The 17729-nt window shown below is 48.4% G+C and overlaps 1 protein-coding gene and 1 long non-coding RNA gene across 2 annotated transcripts in view; one reads left to right on the top strand and one right to left on the bottom strand.

Moving 5' to 3' along the window:
• LOC139797173 (uncharacterized) overlaps positions 1–7905 on the bottom strand; it is a 37249-nt gene extending 29344 nt beyond the window's left edge. Inside the window, exon 1 of the long non-coding RNA XR_011726332.1 lies at positions 2511–7905. This is a non-coding gene — a long non-coding RNA (uncharacterized lncRNA). The remainder of the gene's footprint in view (positions 1–2510) is intronic.
• A 53-nt stretch (positions 7906–7958) lies between these two features.
• On the top strand, positions 7959–11754 carry NFKBIA (NFKB inhibitor alpha). Its single transcript, XM_071746127.1, has 6 exons — positions 7959–8324; positions 8691–8799; positions 9323–9533; positions 10049–10137; positions 10255–10515; positions 11022–11754. The coding sequence occupies exons 1-6, from the start codon at positions 8101–8103 to the stop codon at positions 11067–11069; spliced, it is 942 nt and encodes a 313-aa protein (XP_071602228.1). The 5' UTR covers positions 7959–8100; the 3' UTR covers positions 11070–11754.
• The last annotated feature ends 5975 nt before the right edge of the window (positions 11755–17729 follow it).

Here is a 17729-nt window from a genome sequence, read left to right on the forward strand (position 1 = left end):
AGCCGATATTAAAGCTTTCCCAGCTGGAAAGGCCTGGAAAAGCCCAAATGAGCAAACTGCTGCTCCAGCAGCAAAAGCACACCCATGCCTGCTTCCCTGCCATCAACACCTTGCTCCAGGTATGACTTGTCCCCAGATCACTACTGTGTTCTCTATGATTAGTAGCATCAAAACAAAGCTTATCAGAGATGAGGCAGCTGAAAGAGGGAGCAAAGGGACACAGGAGCGTGACTCTAGGTCTCACAGTCATGCTGTGCCTGAGACTGGGTGATCTGGCTTGGTCTTAATTCTACTCATTTGAGATCAGCTAAGCCAAATATAGGGAAGGAGCCACAGAGATCTGGCAGGTAGTTCCCAAGCAAAAGGAAGTACTGCACCTCCAGCACAGAGAGTGGGGAGATGCTGCTCAGGCTCACGCTGGATGGCTCAGACTTCTTCATGGTCACGCAGCCTTGAGGTGACAGAAACTTGATGCTGCTCACTTCAAAGGGTGAGAGAGAGCATCTCACACACACAATCCACAGATACCCTTTTGCTGTTCATTACTCACAAGTTAATTGTTCACACACATCCTAGATGTCTTAGAGAAGCATGGGACTGCATATGGCTTGGCCAAGTTGCACCAGGAGACTGTTTTGGGCAGAGCTCCAAGCACAGGGATGCTAGCACAGGAACAGATGAACAGGGCTACATCAGGAAACAGCAGATAGGTGGGGCTCTGTAGAGGAGAAGATGTGACTATAACATGATGGACAGTAGTGGGTGAGACGCAAGGTAATGCTACAGCCAACTGAATCCTGCAAGAGATCAGGTTCCTGTAGGCTCCTGGGAGATAAAGATATTTTGATTTTTATGTCTTCTATTTCCCAGGTCCACGGAAGCAAAGAACTGTCAGCCTGTGAGGATACACGAGGTAGTCATGATGGCCATAGTAGGATGCTGGGCTTTGGGAATCCAGGGATGCAGCCAAGGAAACAGTTTGTGTGCATGCAGGTAGGCAGACGGAACTAAATTGTGTGACTGTCTAAACACTTGCTTCAAAGAGTGACCAATTTGGCTTCTCTGCAGTGCCCAGGGGAAAATCACATTCTGCCACCTCAATTTCCTCACTGGCTTTTCCACAAATGTGTTTCAGAGCCTTTATGAATCTTCCTGTCCATAAAACCAAAACCCCTGGCCCCAGCTCTGCATTGCCAGAGGTCAGGGTTTTCCCAAGCATGCTATATTTTTCCCTGCTCAGAAATTTGGTCTGGAAAGGACCCATTTGTCCAGGGTTCCCGGACATCTGGGAAAGGCCAGCACCACATGTTGCAGGGATTATGTTGTGTGTGGGCTCTTCAGATGTCACCACGGCTCATGCACAGGGCAGGGAGTTCACAGAAGAACTTAATAGGTTTGTGCCTGTGCACAAACTGTCTGTCCAAAAAAGGCAGAAGAGGTATTTCTGTCTGGGAAACACCACAGCTTTAAGTTAGTAAACAACGCCCACGAAATCTGAAGAAATCAGAGCCCTAAAAGGCATATGCTAAATGGGAAATCATCCCAGGAATGGATGTGGCCTTGGAGAGAGATATATTTAAACTTTATCCAGGCTGGAAAATCTGTGTGCTGTCTCCATCTGCTCCCTCTTCTTCCCCACCACTCCAATAATGAATCACTGGCCCCAGCACTCTCTGAAAGAAGTACAATTGCTTCCAGTTCCCTTTTACTACGTGCAGCTTGCATAGTGCAGGACAGGTAGGAATGCCCACCCTCTGACCACCGGCCCCTGTAGCTTGTCCTCCTGAGTTCCTGCAGGTAGTGGTAGCCCAAAACTTGCTGCCAGACATCATGTGTTTAGGGGAAGGTCATGCTTGTAGTGCATAGTGTAAGGAAAGGAGGTTTTTATTACAAACCAGTCTGAAGCACCTTTGTCCTGGCAATACACTACAATACCCTTTACATACAGAGAACAGGATGCTTGGAGTTTGGGAGAACCTGTATTTAAGTCCCCTGAGCCTGCCTTTAGCCTCTCTCGGTCTGTAAATCAGAGCTCACCCAACATCCCTATAAATGCAGCCCAGCTCTTTGCTGTCCCTCTTAACTTGCTCTCCCACAGAGAACACTCAGCTACTCCAGGTGCTGCAGCCCTCCTCTCATCAACAGCCATTTGTATCGGCAGAGGAGGAAGGATGGGCTGGACCAGGGCATGGCACCAGGAGCACATCCAGCCCTTGGCAATGCTGCACAGGCTCCCTGCTTGCACAGCCAGCGCTCCAGCTCAGAGCACACAGCCCACAGCCCACAACTATTCTGCCGGTGGAAAAAAAAAACAAAACAAAAATAAAAAAAACAAAAAAAAAACAAAAAACCAAAAAAAACACAAAAAAAACCAAAAAAAAAACCAAAACAAAACAAAACAAAAAACAAAAAAACAAAAAAAAAAACAAAAAAAAAAAAAAAAAAAAAACAAAAAAAAAAAAAAACCAAAAAAAAAAACCCAAAAAACCAAGAGTCGGTTAAATCCTTACGAACTTCCCGACCAGAGTCCCGGAGCATTCTGACAGGCATTTTGCCTTCAAGGAGACTTGAAGCCTCCTCCTCCTCAGCAGCAGCAGCAGCAGCTGACACGCGTTGTCAGCCGGGGCGGCAGATGGGGGTTACCCCTCCCAGAGCCTTTGCGGTCTGCTGGGTTTCAGGGCTCCAAAGGACTTTCACCGGGAGAAGGTGCAGACAGCCTGTCGCGCTGGCAGGCCCAGAGCTTTTTCAGGAAGCACATAGCCCAAAGTTCAATTTCTGTTGTGTTTCTTTTTTTTTTTTTTTTTTTTTTTTCCCTCTTCTTTTCAGGGTTATGCTCTTAGTATTGTCTAGTATTTCCTGCTTCCTCCTCTGGCAGCTCCCCGACTAGCTCCGAGGCACAGCTACAGCGCACAGTGCATTAGCCCCTCCTGTGCTTGCCACATCCGTCCCCAGGGAAATCCCTGGGCCCACACGCATCTCAGCTCCTCATTAAGGTTTGCCGTGTGCCTGTCTGCGGCGCCGGGCTCCCACTGCAGCAGAGTATTGGCTTTTTATGTTCAGTCAGGATGGTTTGCTCCCCGCATCTTTAGGCACAAGGGCTTCACAGGAGCACGAGGAGGTTCAGAGCAAGCTCTGTGTTCTGGGATGGATGCCTCTCACTGCCCAGCATTGCTCGTTTAGGGTCTTTAGTGTCCTCAAAATATCATTTAGTAACACAGGGAAATTTGTGTCTGGATCCAGCTTTGAACTTCTGGATCTGTAATCCAAACAGAAAGGAAAGCAGCTTCCTTCTTGGCATGGCCCCACTGGCTCCCCCTCTGCTAGGCAGAGCTCCCCATCCTCAGTTCTCAGCAGATGCATTTTCTGCACGGTCCTACCATGCCACTCTCTCCAGCTTTGCAAGATCCCTGCTTGCTGAGAAGAACTAGAGACTGTAAAATTACCAAATGTCACAGCTGCCTGCAGGGGGAAAGTCCCTTTTTAATTATTAGTGTGCTCCCAGTTCCTATTTTCCCTGTCAGATGCTACCACTCTGCAGCCAGAGGGGGCTGTACTGATGGGGACTAACATTAGTTGTATTGCTGAAGGGTAAGTTGTACAAGCTCAAGAGACTTGCCTCTGCTCTCCTTCTCTTCCCCCAGCCCAGGTCTCTTCTTTCCTACATAAAACACATGTGGCAGCAAGCTTTGCTGCAAAAGTCTCTGAACATCAGCTTAAAGCTTTGCAAGCAACATGTTTTAACAAAACTTCCATGTGAGAAATGTGAGTGACACCAGAGAAAACGTCTTCCAAGTGGTAGCTGATTTCAAATTACTTGACCTATATTTACCCTTAAGGCATAACAATAAAAGCAGTTTAAATTAACATAGTACATCTCATCCCTAAGGATCTCCAGAAATGCAACCAATTGATATATAAACAGCCCACAGTTCACACAGAGAAATGCAGTGAGCAGGGACACAATATATCAGTTTAAGATGCCAAAAACAAGCTGGAGTCTAAAAATAAAAAACAGAGACTAGTGTAGTCAGCCAGAAATCTGGATCCATTAGACTCTGGCCAGGACATCCTAGTTAACTCCATTTCTGTATCTGTGTGGCCTAGGTAGGTTCTTCAATGCCCTAATTTAGACCTTGGCTTTATGTGTCAAAAATGACCCCCGAACTGTTTGCTTTGATATTATATCATCACAAATAAGGTGGAGAAATGCTTCCTACTGCATCTACCACACTACTTTTTGGAGCATCTGACTGTTCCATAATGAAAAAGCTTGAGAAGGTAGGGTAACACTTTAAGCTCTAGTCCAGCTGACAAAAATGGACATTGCTTATATTTGTCTCTTCTCATTTGGCCATTTTTATAAAAGCTTTCAAATTAGTAACAGTCATATTATTATTAGAATGCAGGAGGGAAATACATTTTACTTGTTTACTGCTGGACTAATTGTTTGGGGCTGCCTGGTTCTTATCTCTACAGCAGCTGTAAATGGGAGCCTGAGATATGTGGATTCTAATGGTAAAATGTTATCAGAATGACAGCGTTAAGTGCTCCCTTGCTTCCATTGCACTATCACAGTACCCAGCCTTTTGGAGCAGTAAACCAGAGTCCTATTCCAACAGGGTATCTGCACGTGTGTGTACACATGCAGCCAGCAGGCTTACTTCAATGTTTTGCTTCGCTTTTGGTTTTAACAACCTGGCATTCACAACCCATGTTGTGAACTACCTTTCCTGGTACATTTACTGCAAGCCAAGCATAGTCCTGGAGATTAAATGGGAGGAAACAGTAATAGGTATCTGCAGCAGCAGTCAGAAAAGGATAAAACTGAGGGACCAATGCTGGTAAATCAACAGCACCTCAGTGACAGCACTAGACAGTTCTCATTATTAGTGTGGCAATCAGTAAATTACAGTTTAATGTTTGCTGGAGGAAGCAGCATGAAAATCTTTCATATACTTTAAAAACTGATTAAAACCCTACTGCTCCTTTTCAGCATCAGGCACGGAAGGCTGCTTCTCAGAGACATGCCTGCTGCTTTTTGCAAGACAAAACATCTCGTCCCTGCAGCTCCACAGCCCTGCCAGTTGAGTGCTCAGGGCACCCAAAGCGGACGGAGCCTTTTGCAGAACCTAGACCCTAGGTATCAGGTGCAAAATCACCTCTTGTGGTTCCAGCTTTTACATTGTTAAAGTGACTTTTAGATAGAGATTGCTACACCAGCTCCATATACAATACTGCAGAGAGCCTTATCTCCTCTAAAGCTGATGAGCATAAAAAGCACTTGAGTGAAATTAATACACACAGAGCAGAGGTATTAAAGCAGAATACATGAGGACAAATGACCAAGGGGTCCAGAAAGCTTTGCTGCTGTTTCAGCAGGGCTATCCCCTGTCCCTGGACAAGTACAGCTGCCCCATCCCCCTGTGGGCATGTCTGAGCCTCCCAGGACTGGAACACCTGGATGAGAGGCTGTGTAGGAAATCAGAGTTGTGATAGCCTGCATCCTGTATCTAAAAAACCAGATATCCAAAAGACAAGTTTGGGTTTTTTTATTCTATTTCCCTTGAGGACCATGTAGAAAATTATATTGAAGAACTTACTGAAGAACTTCTATTGTGTTAATTTAAAACAAAAACAAAAACAAAACCAAACAAAAAAACCCCAGTACCTCAGTAGCACAAAAGCAGCATCAATGACCTTCACCCCCAATTCAAAACCTTTGCTTTATACTACCCTCTGTATGCCACACTTCATGCAAATATTGTACAATGACCTTGTTAACTGTGAGTAGTTGCAGGGAAGGGTTCTGCTTGCCCCTGCATCCATGGCTGCCTGCTCCTTTACATGTGGGTCAGGATTTGGAGCTGAATCCCTTCTTGATCCATGCTTTTAGCTGCCTAATACCCAGGGGTGCTGGACAATGTGGGGGCCTCCCTCTTCCCTAGTACCCCAGGCTGGGCTGCAGAGCAGCTGTGGGGTGGCAGCATCTCCCTGGGGCAGGAAGTGGGCTGGCTTCAGCAAACTTTCCATCCAAAAATTACTTTCCATCTCCTTTCTACCACCTACCACCAGCTGCAGTACCACTGAGTTAAAATGCACACAAAATGAAAGCATCTTGCACACCTCTAAAGAGAGGTTCCTGCTGGCAAATGCTCACTAAAAATAACCCCATGTTAGCCTGTGACAGCAGCTGGTGGTCACTTACAGAGGAAGCAAAGAGCTTCCTTTGCTGAACTCACCTCCCAGCCACCACAGGGAGGATGGGGAGGTTTAAAGTTTAATTTCTGTATGATTTTAGCAGAACACCAACAAAAAGCAGCATGGTCCTGGCTGGGCTTGGTTTCTTGCCAGTCAGGGCAAGAGCTTGCTTTCCAGCTCCCAAGCTTCCTTTTTTTGCAGGGAAGAAAGTAGGAGGAGATTTATTTGTTAATTAAATTTCCCCAGCCAATTTACATGAAAAAGGGGAAACCATTTCAAGAAGCTCATAAAAACTTTCATAGCCCTTACCCTATAAAAGAAAGAATTGTATGGCTTTTTTTCTAGACCTGCCCAGAAGCACCAGCGGGTTGTCCCAGGCCAAATTATGAATTATGAAAAAAAAAGTCCAGGAATGGTACAGCTGCACTGAAAATCAGGAACATCTGCTCATAGAAAGTCAGGCGTTCACCCACTCCTCTGGCTCACCCTTTCATCTTTGGATTTTCTCATAAATTGTTGTTCAAAGGGATGCCATCCCATGGGAAAATGACAAAAGGAAAAAAACACAGACACTGTTACTCAGTGAGGCCAGCAATAGTTGCAAGAGAAGAAAAATTCTTGATGGGAATCCCCCACATCTGAGAAGTAGAAGAAAATTCACCAGGGAAAAATTCAGCACTGTCAGCCTCACAGACAATGCCTTTTATCCATGTGGCTGCCTGCATTTTCTAGTTTTCATTATGCACACATGGTGCAATAACAGTAAAAGCAGAAAAGAATCATTAAGGATTGTCTAGAGAAAGTCAGAATAGTGACAGAATTTCTTTTTTAAAATGTTTGTTCCTTTCTGGATATGTTGAAAGAGGACTGTTTAGTCCTCTTCCTCAGTTGAACAGAACTGAGTGTACAGGAGTGGCACAGAAATCTCCTTTTCATTCCTGATTCCACTGCACCAACTGAAATTGTGAAAACTTCTACAGCAGTGATGCAAAACCCTTTAAACACTGTGGCAGCACCTGCACACCTGCAGGCATCGGTTGTAACACCAGTCATGTGCCGTACTATCTGCATGTCTCCCAAAATCGATACCCCCTCCCAAGCAGTACAGGGCAGGCATACATCTGTTCCCGATTAATAAATAAGCTCTGGTTAACACCTCCAAAGGCAGACCCTCTCACCAGCCTTCAAAATTATCCTGGCTGGGTCAAGGATCTGATTGTTGTGCAGATGAGGGCAGTGGAGGAAAGCTGTCACGCCATGCTGCATCTCGTGTAGCGGAGCTTCTCCGAGTGTGGTGACCACCACGGTGCATCTGCCCTGAGACATCCTACAGCCCCTCATACCAAACAGAAAGATGGCGGGGTGCAATCAAGGCCGGAATGTGCAGGGGGTCCTCAGAGTGCAAGGGGCCTCCGCTGGGACCAAGGACCCCCACAGCATGCCATGTGCCCCACAGCGATACAGACACCCGTTGCCCTGCCGGGGAAGGGGCAAGGGGAGATCCACGACTGGGCAAGGCAGGGAAAGTCCCCGCGGGAAAGCCGGCAAGGGGCAGCCTCCCCGGGGCGCAGCAGGGAAGTACCGACTGGGACGCCGCTGAGGCGAGTATTTCCCCCTCGACGTGGAAAAACGCCAATTCCCCCCCCAGGCCGCTCTCTTCCCTCCCCTTCGCCTCAAGAGGGGCGGTGGCGACGACGGGAGGAGGAGCCGTCTCAATCTGATCCGCCCTCCCTACCATCGCCCGCAGCGCCGAGCAGGACCGGACCCGTCGGTCGGGCTTTGAGTGGCTGGAAATTCCCGTCCTCGGCGGCTCCTCCCCCGCAGAAATCCCCTCGCCGGGGTGTATATGCCCAGTGCCGTCGACTGCGCCGCTCACTCGCATCGCGCCGTAGCTCCGCAGCCATGATCAGCGCCCGCCGCCCCGCCGAGCCGCCCGTTATGGAGGGCTACGAGCAAGCGAAGAAAGAGCGTCAAGGAGGGCTCCCCCTCGACGATCGCCACGACAGCGGCTTGGACTCCATGAAGGAGGAGGAATACCGGCAGCTGGTGAAGGAGCTTGAGGACATTCGCCTGCAGCCCCGCGAACCGCCCGCCTGGGCACGGCAGCTGACGGAAGACGGAGACACGTAAGTGAGGGCCTCGGGGAGAGTGGAGGGGGCACAGGGACTCGGGGCCGGGTGGGGGAGGGTGAGGACGGGGACAGGATGTGCTGCCGGCCGGGAGGCGCCGAGCTGGGCTGTGGCGCGGCGGGGAGGGGAGGGAGGGCGGAAAGTCCCTGGAGGGGCGCCAGGGAGAGGCGGCTCCACGGCGGCGGAAAGCCCCGTCCGCCGAAAGCCCCGGCTTGCGACACCCGCACGGGACCCTGCCCGGGCCCGCCTCGCCCCTCTGCCCCTCCCCACTCCCCCCGAGGGGGTCTGGGATTTTTAACGTGGGATTTTAATGTCGGTCGTTTTAATTATTTATTTATTTGTTTGTTTATTTATTCCCTTCAGTTTTCTCCATTTGGCGATTATTCACGAGGAAAAAGCCCTGAGCCTGGAAGTGATCCGGCAGACGGCCGGGGACCGTGCTTTTTTGAACTTCCAGAACAACCTCAGCCAGGTACTTTAACCTCCACAGCCCCAAATGTGGATCTGCCCCCTCCATTCTTCCAAAAGTTCTTTGTGGAATTCCCTCCCCCAAAAGTCCTTTTTTTTTTTTTTTTTTTTTTTTTTTTTCCCCTCAATTTTTTAATTGATAGATATTAAATCCAAGCCTGCATTCGGGGAAGTCCCCAGCTGGCTCCAGCCAGAGTTAGTACAATGCTTCCTCTCCTCCAAGAGTGGCATTTAACACCCACATTTTTCAAATATGATGCAATGGGTTGCATCCCTCTTCACTGGGATGTTAATGATACCCTTCACACGGATTGGCTGTTTTGTATCCAGCGAGCCCTAAGTTGTTCACTTTCAGACTAAAGGGCAACTATACAATAAGTCAGGAAGCATAAAGAACAGAGTTTCTGGGATGTGGCTTTATCCAGGGGCACAAATCACCAAGCAATCAAGGGGTCTGTTGACCCAGACGTTGTGGCCAAGTTTGCAAGTTGTAACTCACAGGTCTGCACTTTCTGTTTTGCCTGCAGACTCCTCTTCACCTGGCAGTGATCACCGATCAGCCTGAAATTGCTGAGCATCTTGTGAAGGCTGGATGTGACCTGGAAATCAGGGACTTCCGAGGGAACACCCCCCTGCACATTGCCTGCCAGCAGGGCTCCCTCAGGAGCGTCAGTGTCCTCACGCAGTACTGCCAGCCTCACCACCTCCTCGCTGTCCTGCAGGCGACCAACTACAACGGTACGGGCATGCTGCTGTACATAGATGTCAGTGTGCTGTGTTGGGGGTAGGGCTGATGTCCTGTAGGGCTCAAAGGTCTCTGGAGACGTGGAGCAGGATTATGCCCCTTGGGGAGTTGAGAGGCCCAAAGCATGCAGTGGTGTCCAATGTCTTTAAAATGTCAGTGGCTTTTAGGCCTCCTCACTGCTGATTATTGGCACTCATGGCTTTGAGTTTTGCATTTTTAGTGAATATTTTGCAGTGCTCCATCTTTTGGGTTTTTGTTTTTTTTGTTAAATAAGTTGTAGTCAAACACTGGAATAAAGGCTCTAAGAAATCTTCTCAAAATCCAGCAAATTTTTCATACTTAATGGAAGCTGAAAAGCTTTTCTGGAAAAGGCCCTCTTGCCATAGGTGAATTGCAAACCTAAGGTAGTGACATGTCCTATCATCTTGACTCTTAACCTAATGCCTAACCTAATGTCTAACCATTCAGTTAGACTTACTCAATTTTTTCCTTCATTTGTGTTTTGCAGGACATACGTGTCTCCATCTGGCCTCTATTCAAGGATACCTGGCTGTTGTTGAATACTTGCTGTCCTTGGGAGCAGATGTAAATGCTCAGGTATGTAATGTATACCATGAATTTAGCTGAGCAGGGCTATGTAGTCGTAAGAATTGACAGGTCTGGCACTGGCTCTGACTCTCCTAACATCCTAAACCTTATGTTATTTTCACACAGGAGCCATGCAGTGGCAGAACAGCACTACATTTGGCTGTTGACCTGCAGAATTCAGACCTGGTGTCACTTCTGGTGAAGCATGGGGCGGATGTGAACAAAGTGACCTACCAGGGCTATTCCCCCTATCAGCTGACGTGGGGCAGAGACAACTCCAGCATACAGGAACAGCTGAAGCAGCTGACCACAGCCGAGCTGCAGATGTTGCCCGAAAGTGAGGATGAGGAGAGCAGTGAATCGGAGCCTGAATTCACAGAGGACGAAGTAAGGAGCTATTTGCGCCTTCTCAGGAGAAGGGGGAAATCCTGCCCGTTGTAGCTTTTTTGGTGTTGCTCTGATGACAAGCTTCAGTGACCTCTTGCCTTTGTTACAGATGGTTACAAATAGGTCATAATTAAAGTTACACTGTCAACCATCAGCAAGATGGCTGTGGGGGCAAGCTTATAAATAGAATAAATTTAAGAATAAAATGTAGATAAATAATTTGAGGGAATGGAGATTGACACAACACAGCTCTCTAAACATCATTCTGTTGCTGACACCTACAGAACCTCGTGAGATAAAATTGTAGTTAGTGGGTGGATTTTTCCTCCTCATCGTTTGTTTTTCTACAGTTCTCAATGCTATTAAATGGCAAACGTAACCATTTCAGTGTAGAAATTGTATATGCTGCCAAAGTCAGGGCATGCAGAATTTGGCAGTTATCCCAAAGTGGATACAGTACTCCCAGTAAGAGTTTTGCGTTAATAGTCTTTTGTTTTTTCTTGCAGCTCATATATGATGACTGCCTTATTGGAGGACGACAGCTGGCATTTTAAAGCAGAGCTTTCTGTGGAAAGAAGTGACTGTGTATCTCTGTATAGAAAAAGGACTGACTTTCTTCATTTAAAAAGCAAGCCACAAGGGAGAGGAAAAATCGAGGAGGGAAATACAAAACTGCCTGGCAAGGAGCACGTAATTGTTACAGGACGTTTCCAGGTTCTGGCCTATTTTTAAATGGAGGAGTGGGATGTGTAACATCAGTAGAGATCTCTGATTAGTCACACCACCTCATAAAGAGCCACATAGCCAATCTTTTCAACTCTACCAAGGTAACAGACTACACCTCCATCCTGCTAGTTACCTTGTGGCATTCAGTACCCCGAGGAATTCATGTCCTTTCATGGCCAGACAGGCTTATACCAACACCCCATCTTCTCAGTGACTGTTAATCGGTGTTGGACCAGGGGTGCTCCCTGGCCTTACTGACTCACCTCAGCTGCTCTCAGTGGGGTGTCCCAGGTGGAAGAGTCCAACCAAGGGACTGGTGACCTCCTGGCTGTTAATACGAAGTAGCAATAATGTTAACTGTGGGCATTGGAAACTGTGTGTTTCACACCATGTGTGTCATAATTGCTACACTTTTTAGCAGTTGTATATTGTGTAAATATTGTACATTTTTTTTGTTTATAATTATTTTGGTACATGTGAGATGTATTTATTAAAAAAAGTCAGATTACTGTACCTGGTCTGTGAAATGATTCATTGCCCACCTCGTTGCCCTGAAGTGCATGGGAATCCACCTGGTTTGCTTTTTAAGAAATATGTAACACCTGGTAGACTGATGGGGCCAGAGGCTCAGGGGTTTTAGGTGGTTTACCCCAGCAGGAGTGAGACATCCGAGCAGCCCATATCCCTTCTGCTGCATCTAATTTTGGAAACAGACGTAGGTGGTGTTTCCTGTGCCTCTTCAGCAGGAAGGTCAGGGAGATGGGATTCCCCCTCCACCACCCAAGCGCCAGGCTGCCGGGCTGCCAGAGAGGGGTTTTGAGGCCATCTCTGTCAGCACCCACCTGCCCGCCCTCACAGCACCTCTTGTTCAGCTCCGGGACTCGGCAGCTCTTGCTGGGACTTGCCCAGGGCAGGAGGGGGGTTTGCAGCACAGCCCCACGCCCACCCACCCGCCCTCTCGTTTATCACCAACCCTGGCTCTGGTTTGAACTCAGACACCTTTGGATTTTCCAACGGGGATTTCCGTGGGAAGAGGGAGCACACGCCTGGGAACGTGCTGTTGCCTTCCACCCCTGAAATTCAGCCACAAGGCCTCCTCCCCTCCCAGCTGCGGGAGCCACGGATCCTTCCCTGCCGTGGAGGAGGATGTGGCTTTAACCCACTGCAGTTACTCTTGCCTGTTTCTCTCCAGCATTCAGGCAGGCAGAATCCTCACCTAGACCCGATCGCTTCTTGGCAGAGTGTCACAGCACACAACTGGTTCTAGCCACAGATTTTAGCCCGTTGTGTGACCATGTAATGGACGGGTGGTGAGGAGGGTGTGTGCCCCGTTCCTTCTCTGCCATGAGCCCCTGGACAGACACTGGGTGCAGCAGAGCTGCTGACACAGAACAGGGCTCTGCCAGGAGTGCTGGCCAGGGACTTCTGTGCTGCTGGCAACCAGCCTGGCTCAGGCTGCCAGAGAAGGCCATGGCTCCAGGTTGTGCAGGAACACCCATTCCCTTTTCCGCCTTGCTCTTCCCAAAGAGTTCCTGCCATACCACCTACTCTAAGGAGGGCTCTCTGGTATGAGGAAGAGCACCGCAGCTGGCTGAAGATTTCCTAATTTGCATGGGAGCCAAAGGCCGTTGTGGAAAGGATTATACAAAATTGTCATCCTGAGTCATTTTTATTTCTCTTCCACTCTCATTGCATGAGCATAGCCCAGGTGTGTGCACTGGAACTTCCTTCTGGCAGACAGGGCCATGCCTTCATTGCAAACCCACAAAATTTTCCAGGTGTGGGACTGGGTCAGAATCTGCCAAACCTTTCTTTTTCTTCTTGGGGACTCATCTTGCACTCACAATGACTGCTAAATCTCATCTGGGGATAGGGACTTGGAGGGTGGTTAATCCTCTTGCTGCTACAGTTTTTTTGCTGCCAAAGAATTCTGAGTGAATTCTGAATTCTCAGGCTTTCTAGACTAAACACAATGTTGCCACAGCTGGAAATAGAAAAGGCAACGTTCTTCTCATTAGCTATGCTTCAGCTAATTTCCCTTTGCAAAACAGGAGCTGAAATGCTGTCAAGGCTCTGCAGTAGTATTCACCAGCAAGAGATATCAGTGTTCTGGAAGTGTTCAGGTACGTGGCTGGACATGGTATGCAAATATTTAAATAGATACCATCTGAATGCAAATACTTTATTTGAAGTCCAGAGGGAGGGAGGAAAAAAAGTGTAGTTATCAGTAGGTTGATGGAGGAGTTTCAGAGGCAGCAGTAGGTTCTTGGCTGCCCATTGCAACATTTATACAAACAGTATCTTAGGAAGGTGCTGCATAATCTTGCAAGAACTCTATAATGACTTAATAAATTAAGCAAATGTGTTACTGTACAAGGAAGTTTTGCAGCTAAACAAATCATTGCCCAGGTACCGCATGCTGGTTGTTACTGTTTGCCTCTGCCAGTCATGCAAAAGTAACCAAGTATCCTATGCAGAGAACAGCATGTAAAGCAAGTAGGACAGAGATTAATGTGAGAATATGTGTGTGTTAGCAAAATAGGTTGGGACGTGTTGTGTATTTGTGCATTGCTAACATGAGGCTGTTCAGTGCAGAGCTTTGCCTGTTCACTTGATGATATGATGTGACTGTCCACGAAAGGTCACCCCCCAGCTCCCAGTTTCAAACACATGCTGCATGTCCATGCTCTCTCTGGCTTCTCCACAGCCATGACTTTAGAAAGATCTTCTGACAGGGGTTTTGGTGGTGACCTGCCTTCATGCTACCTTCTTGGCACTCTGGCAGATATATTGCACATTCCCCTTGCAGGACTCGGAGAAAGAACTATTTAGGCATTCATTCTGTTAGCATCACTTTTTCCTTTTCCAGCTGCCATGGCTGCTATTAGCAGAGCATGCTAGTTTGCTTTTGCTTGTCCTCCTTGCCAGTGCAAGGTGCTACACTGGCACCTTTGGCAGGGTTCTGTGGATTAAGGTCCTGTGAAGTTTATTTTTAGTTTCCTGACTGACTCTCTCTCCCTTAGCCTCTTTCCTTTCCTCAGCTCCCTCCATGACTGTGTCCTCTGCACTTAGAGTCCTTGTCACCCATATCCATCTGCTTTTTTCTCATTTACGAGGTGAGCACCATTCCCCAGTTCCCCCTTTCCTTTTCTCCTGAACACGAGCTCACTGTGAACTACCATTCAATCACCATGATACTGCATAGCATGAGGCTGGTTTTTTGTTTCTTTTTTCTAGCCTTTCCCCACTGCCCATTCTTGTAAATATATTTGATAATCCCAGAGGGATATTCCCATACTTCCTTATATTGCACACAAAGACCTGAACTCCCCATTTCCTCCCACACCCTCCTCCTCCTCCTTGCACTTCACCTTCCTGCAGGCCTCCATCACCCCAACCACAACCCAGGGACCAGATTCAGGCCCTTCTCTCCTGCCTTTCAGCTCTCTCAGCATCAGCCCTGGACCTCTAGATAACCTCATGGTGATGACAGATAAAATGCAGGCTGCCAGGGCAGCAGTGGTGGAAAGTGGAGTCCAGACACTAACACAGATACTGATTTTTCAGGAACTGCAGCTTCGGAAAGTGTTAAAAACAAGGGCAAAAGTGAACCCTGCAATGCAGTGGGAGGCTGCATCCTCCCTGTGTCCCCAGGGTCAGCCTAACCTTTGCAGTTATAGCAAAAGCCTTTCACCACCCTCCCCTCCTGCTCATTCTGCTGCTCTCAGGTTATGGTGTATTCTGCTTCTGTCACTCAGCTTGGGCTGTGGGGGCTGTAAGGTGTCTTGGCTACACCTACACATAGGTGTAAGGTGTCTTGGCTCCTTCAGCAGAGAGAAGTGGGACAGGCAGCCCTGGGAGCTGCCTGCCTGCTGATGGGCTTGGACATCACGAAAAGCCACAGTCCTAATCTGTGGGTTTTAACTCTCATTGTCTTCCCCCTTACCCTTCAGCCTTTTGATGTTAGGAAGGGGCTCCTTACTGATTACTTAGCATTTTACACACCAAGAACTGTAGGGCCAGACAGGGGCCAATGGATAGTATTTACCAGACATGGACCCTGCATCCAGCTAGTGGGCACATCTATTTGCCTGGCCCAGCAGGGCTTGATGCACTAGAAGGCAGTGAGGCCAGCAGAACCATTAATCTGTCCCCAAAAGTGGCAGACCCACTGCTGCTGTTTTTTTTTCCCACAGCTTCAGTTCATATTTGGATGAGCAAAATAACTGTGAGGAAAGGAAAATGTAGAACCTACAACAAAACCTGAGGAAAGACAGCATAATCTCTGAGGAGTACAAGTATAATTTGTGACTTGTTTTAATGGAAAATCTTCAGTGGTGGTGGAGTCTGGGCAGAGGCCCAGCGCAGATCATTTTTCGGCAGAAGCTGAGGTATGGAAATAATTAACCATCTGGTTGTTCCTAGAAGAAAGAACTGCAGAACGGAGTTCAGGGGCAGCAGGGAGGACCCTCTCCTGGGAAAACAGCCTGCCCTGCCCACTTCAGGGAGGTGGAAGAAGGGCTTTTCCCATGTTGCTGTGTTCCCAGCACCGGTATTTTTTCAAGAGTGAGAGTTGTGTGGGACACATTCCAGCCAGGACGGCACACACAGCCAGGATGGCCACTGCACAGCCTCCCCCCATCTCCATAGAAAAGCCTGGCAAAGCTCTGGCACATCTCACCTCCCCGTCCCTCCAGACAGCTATCAGGGCCAAAAGCCTCACATTAAACATGGACACATTTATCAGGTCATAATGTAAGAAGCCGAATTCCAGAGAGGTTGAAACAGAAATTCCCCCATCACCCTGGAGATTTCACTGCCCTCCCCTTGCTCCAGCACTTGGATTTTCCCAGAACTATCTCCTTGTCCAGTTTTCCAAACAGGACTTTCCAGTCCCTGTCAGAGGAGAGCTGGGGTTTTCCCTGCTCACTCCTTTCTGCAGTTTCACCCCTTTACAGCAGCCACAAACTGTGGTGCCGGGCTCCATTGCTTCTCCAGCAGTGGGAAGGCAGCCTCCTGCCTGCCCCTGGGGATTCCCAGCTCTGAAGGAACAGGCCTGCACCCCTTTAATTTAAATCCTTTCCCCATTCCCAGTGTTAGCTAATTCAGAGTTATTTTCCTGCCCATCTTTCAAGGGAAGCTCATCATCCCTCCAGGTGAAAGCAAAATATAATCAAATGTGTGCAAAGGGATGCAAGAAAGCACCTTAAAATGCAAATATTTTTAACATTCATGCACCCTGTGAAGGGCACGCAGCTACAATTACAGTGCAACACTTAACTCTGTTAATTATTATCCCTGGATTTCAGTAGCTTGGAGGAGGGATTTTCCCAAGGCCCTACAGAAGATCCCTGTGAGCAGTGCTGAGCATTGCTCCCTGTTTGCACAGGGAAGTGCCCAGGGGTCCAGCAGGGCACAGCCCCCCTGGAGGAGCACTCATCTTAAAGGAGAGCCCACGGGGTTTGTTCATGCAGCATGGGAGGATCCCCTTGGTGCTTTCCCTCTCCATGTGTTGAAAGTAAACACCAGTTCTCAAAACTCAGCATGCTGAGCTGAGAAGGACTGAGAGTGGGTGAAGATGGCTGCCCAGCCTGTGCAGCACACAGAACGAAACCACACTCTTCTTTTAGTTTTTTCTAAGTGGATGGGTTTCCATTCTGGAGTGTCAAAGCTGATGTTTCTGGATATAAGCTGAAAACTTAGACCTTACGCCTCCTATAAAGTTCTCTGAGACATTTTGCCCCAGCAACCAAACAAGCCCCACCCCAAGTTGCATTGAGGCTCCTTACCCTGGGGCTTTGCCGAGCCAGGCTTGAGGAAAACCCTCTGGAGGAGGGGCATTCACACTACCCACTCACCCTTGAGCACACTTGACCTTCACCCCCTCTTGAACAGCCTGTGAAGTCTCCTGTGCTGTAGTAAAACATCTGACATTGTCCATCTGCCCCAGATCTCTCCATGCTCCTGTCCTTGCAGCCCTGACCCCCCAGCAGCAGCAGGTTGGCACACATGGTGCCAAGCTGAGGGAAAGCCTGCAAACTGCCCCTGACCATCACTCTGCCAGAGCCCAAACCTGTGGCAATGGAAAAAATGGTGTGGAGATGGTGTGGGAGGCTGTCAGGCTTTGCCTGCAGTCAGCTGGGTTTAAACAGGTGATCAGACAGCACGAGGGCACGTTCAACAACTGTAAAATGGAAGAAAGGCAGCAGGGAAAAAGGCAGTAGTATCACAGGATGCAAAAGCTAGGTGAGACATCACCAGCAGCAGACGCGGGTTCAGTAGCTCCCCCATGTCCACTGCTGAGGTCATCTCACAGCCCAGCAGTAGAACTTTTCACACTGAAATGCTTCAGCTTTTCCCACTGCATCCTTCCCTCTGTCTCTGTCCCTAGGGGAGGGGAACTCAGCAGGTCCAGGAAAGGCTGGGACTTCTGACAAGGATTGGCTTCTGCTCCTGGGTGATGGCATGCAAAGCCAGTTTTCCTTCTC

Source organism: Heliangelus exortis, chromosome 5 (assembly GCF_036169615.1).
Source record: "Heliangelus exortis chromosome 5, bHelExo1.hap1, whole genome shotgun sequence".
NCBI classification, from domain to species: domain Eukaryota; kingdom Metazoa; phylum Chordata; class Aves; order Apodiformes; family Trochilidae; genus Heliangelus; species Heliangelus exortis.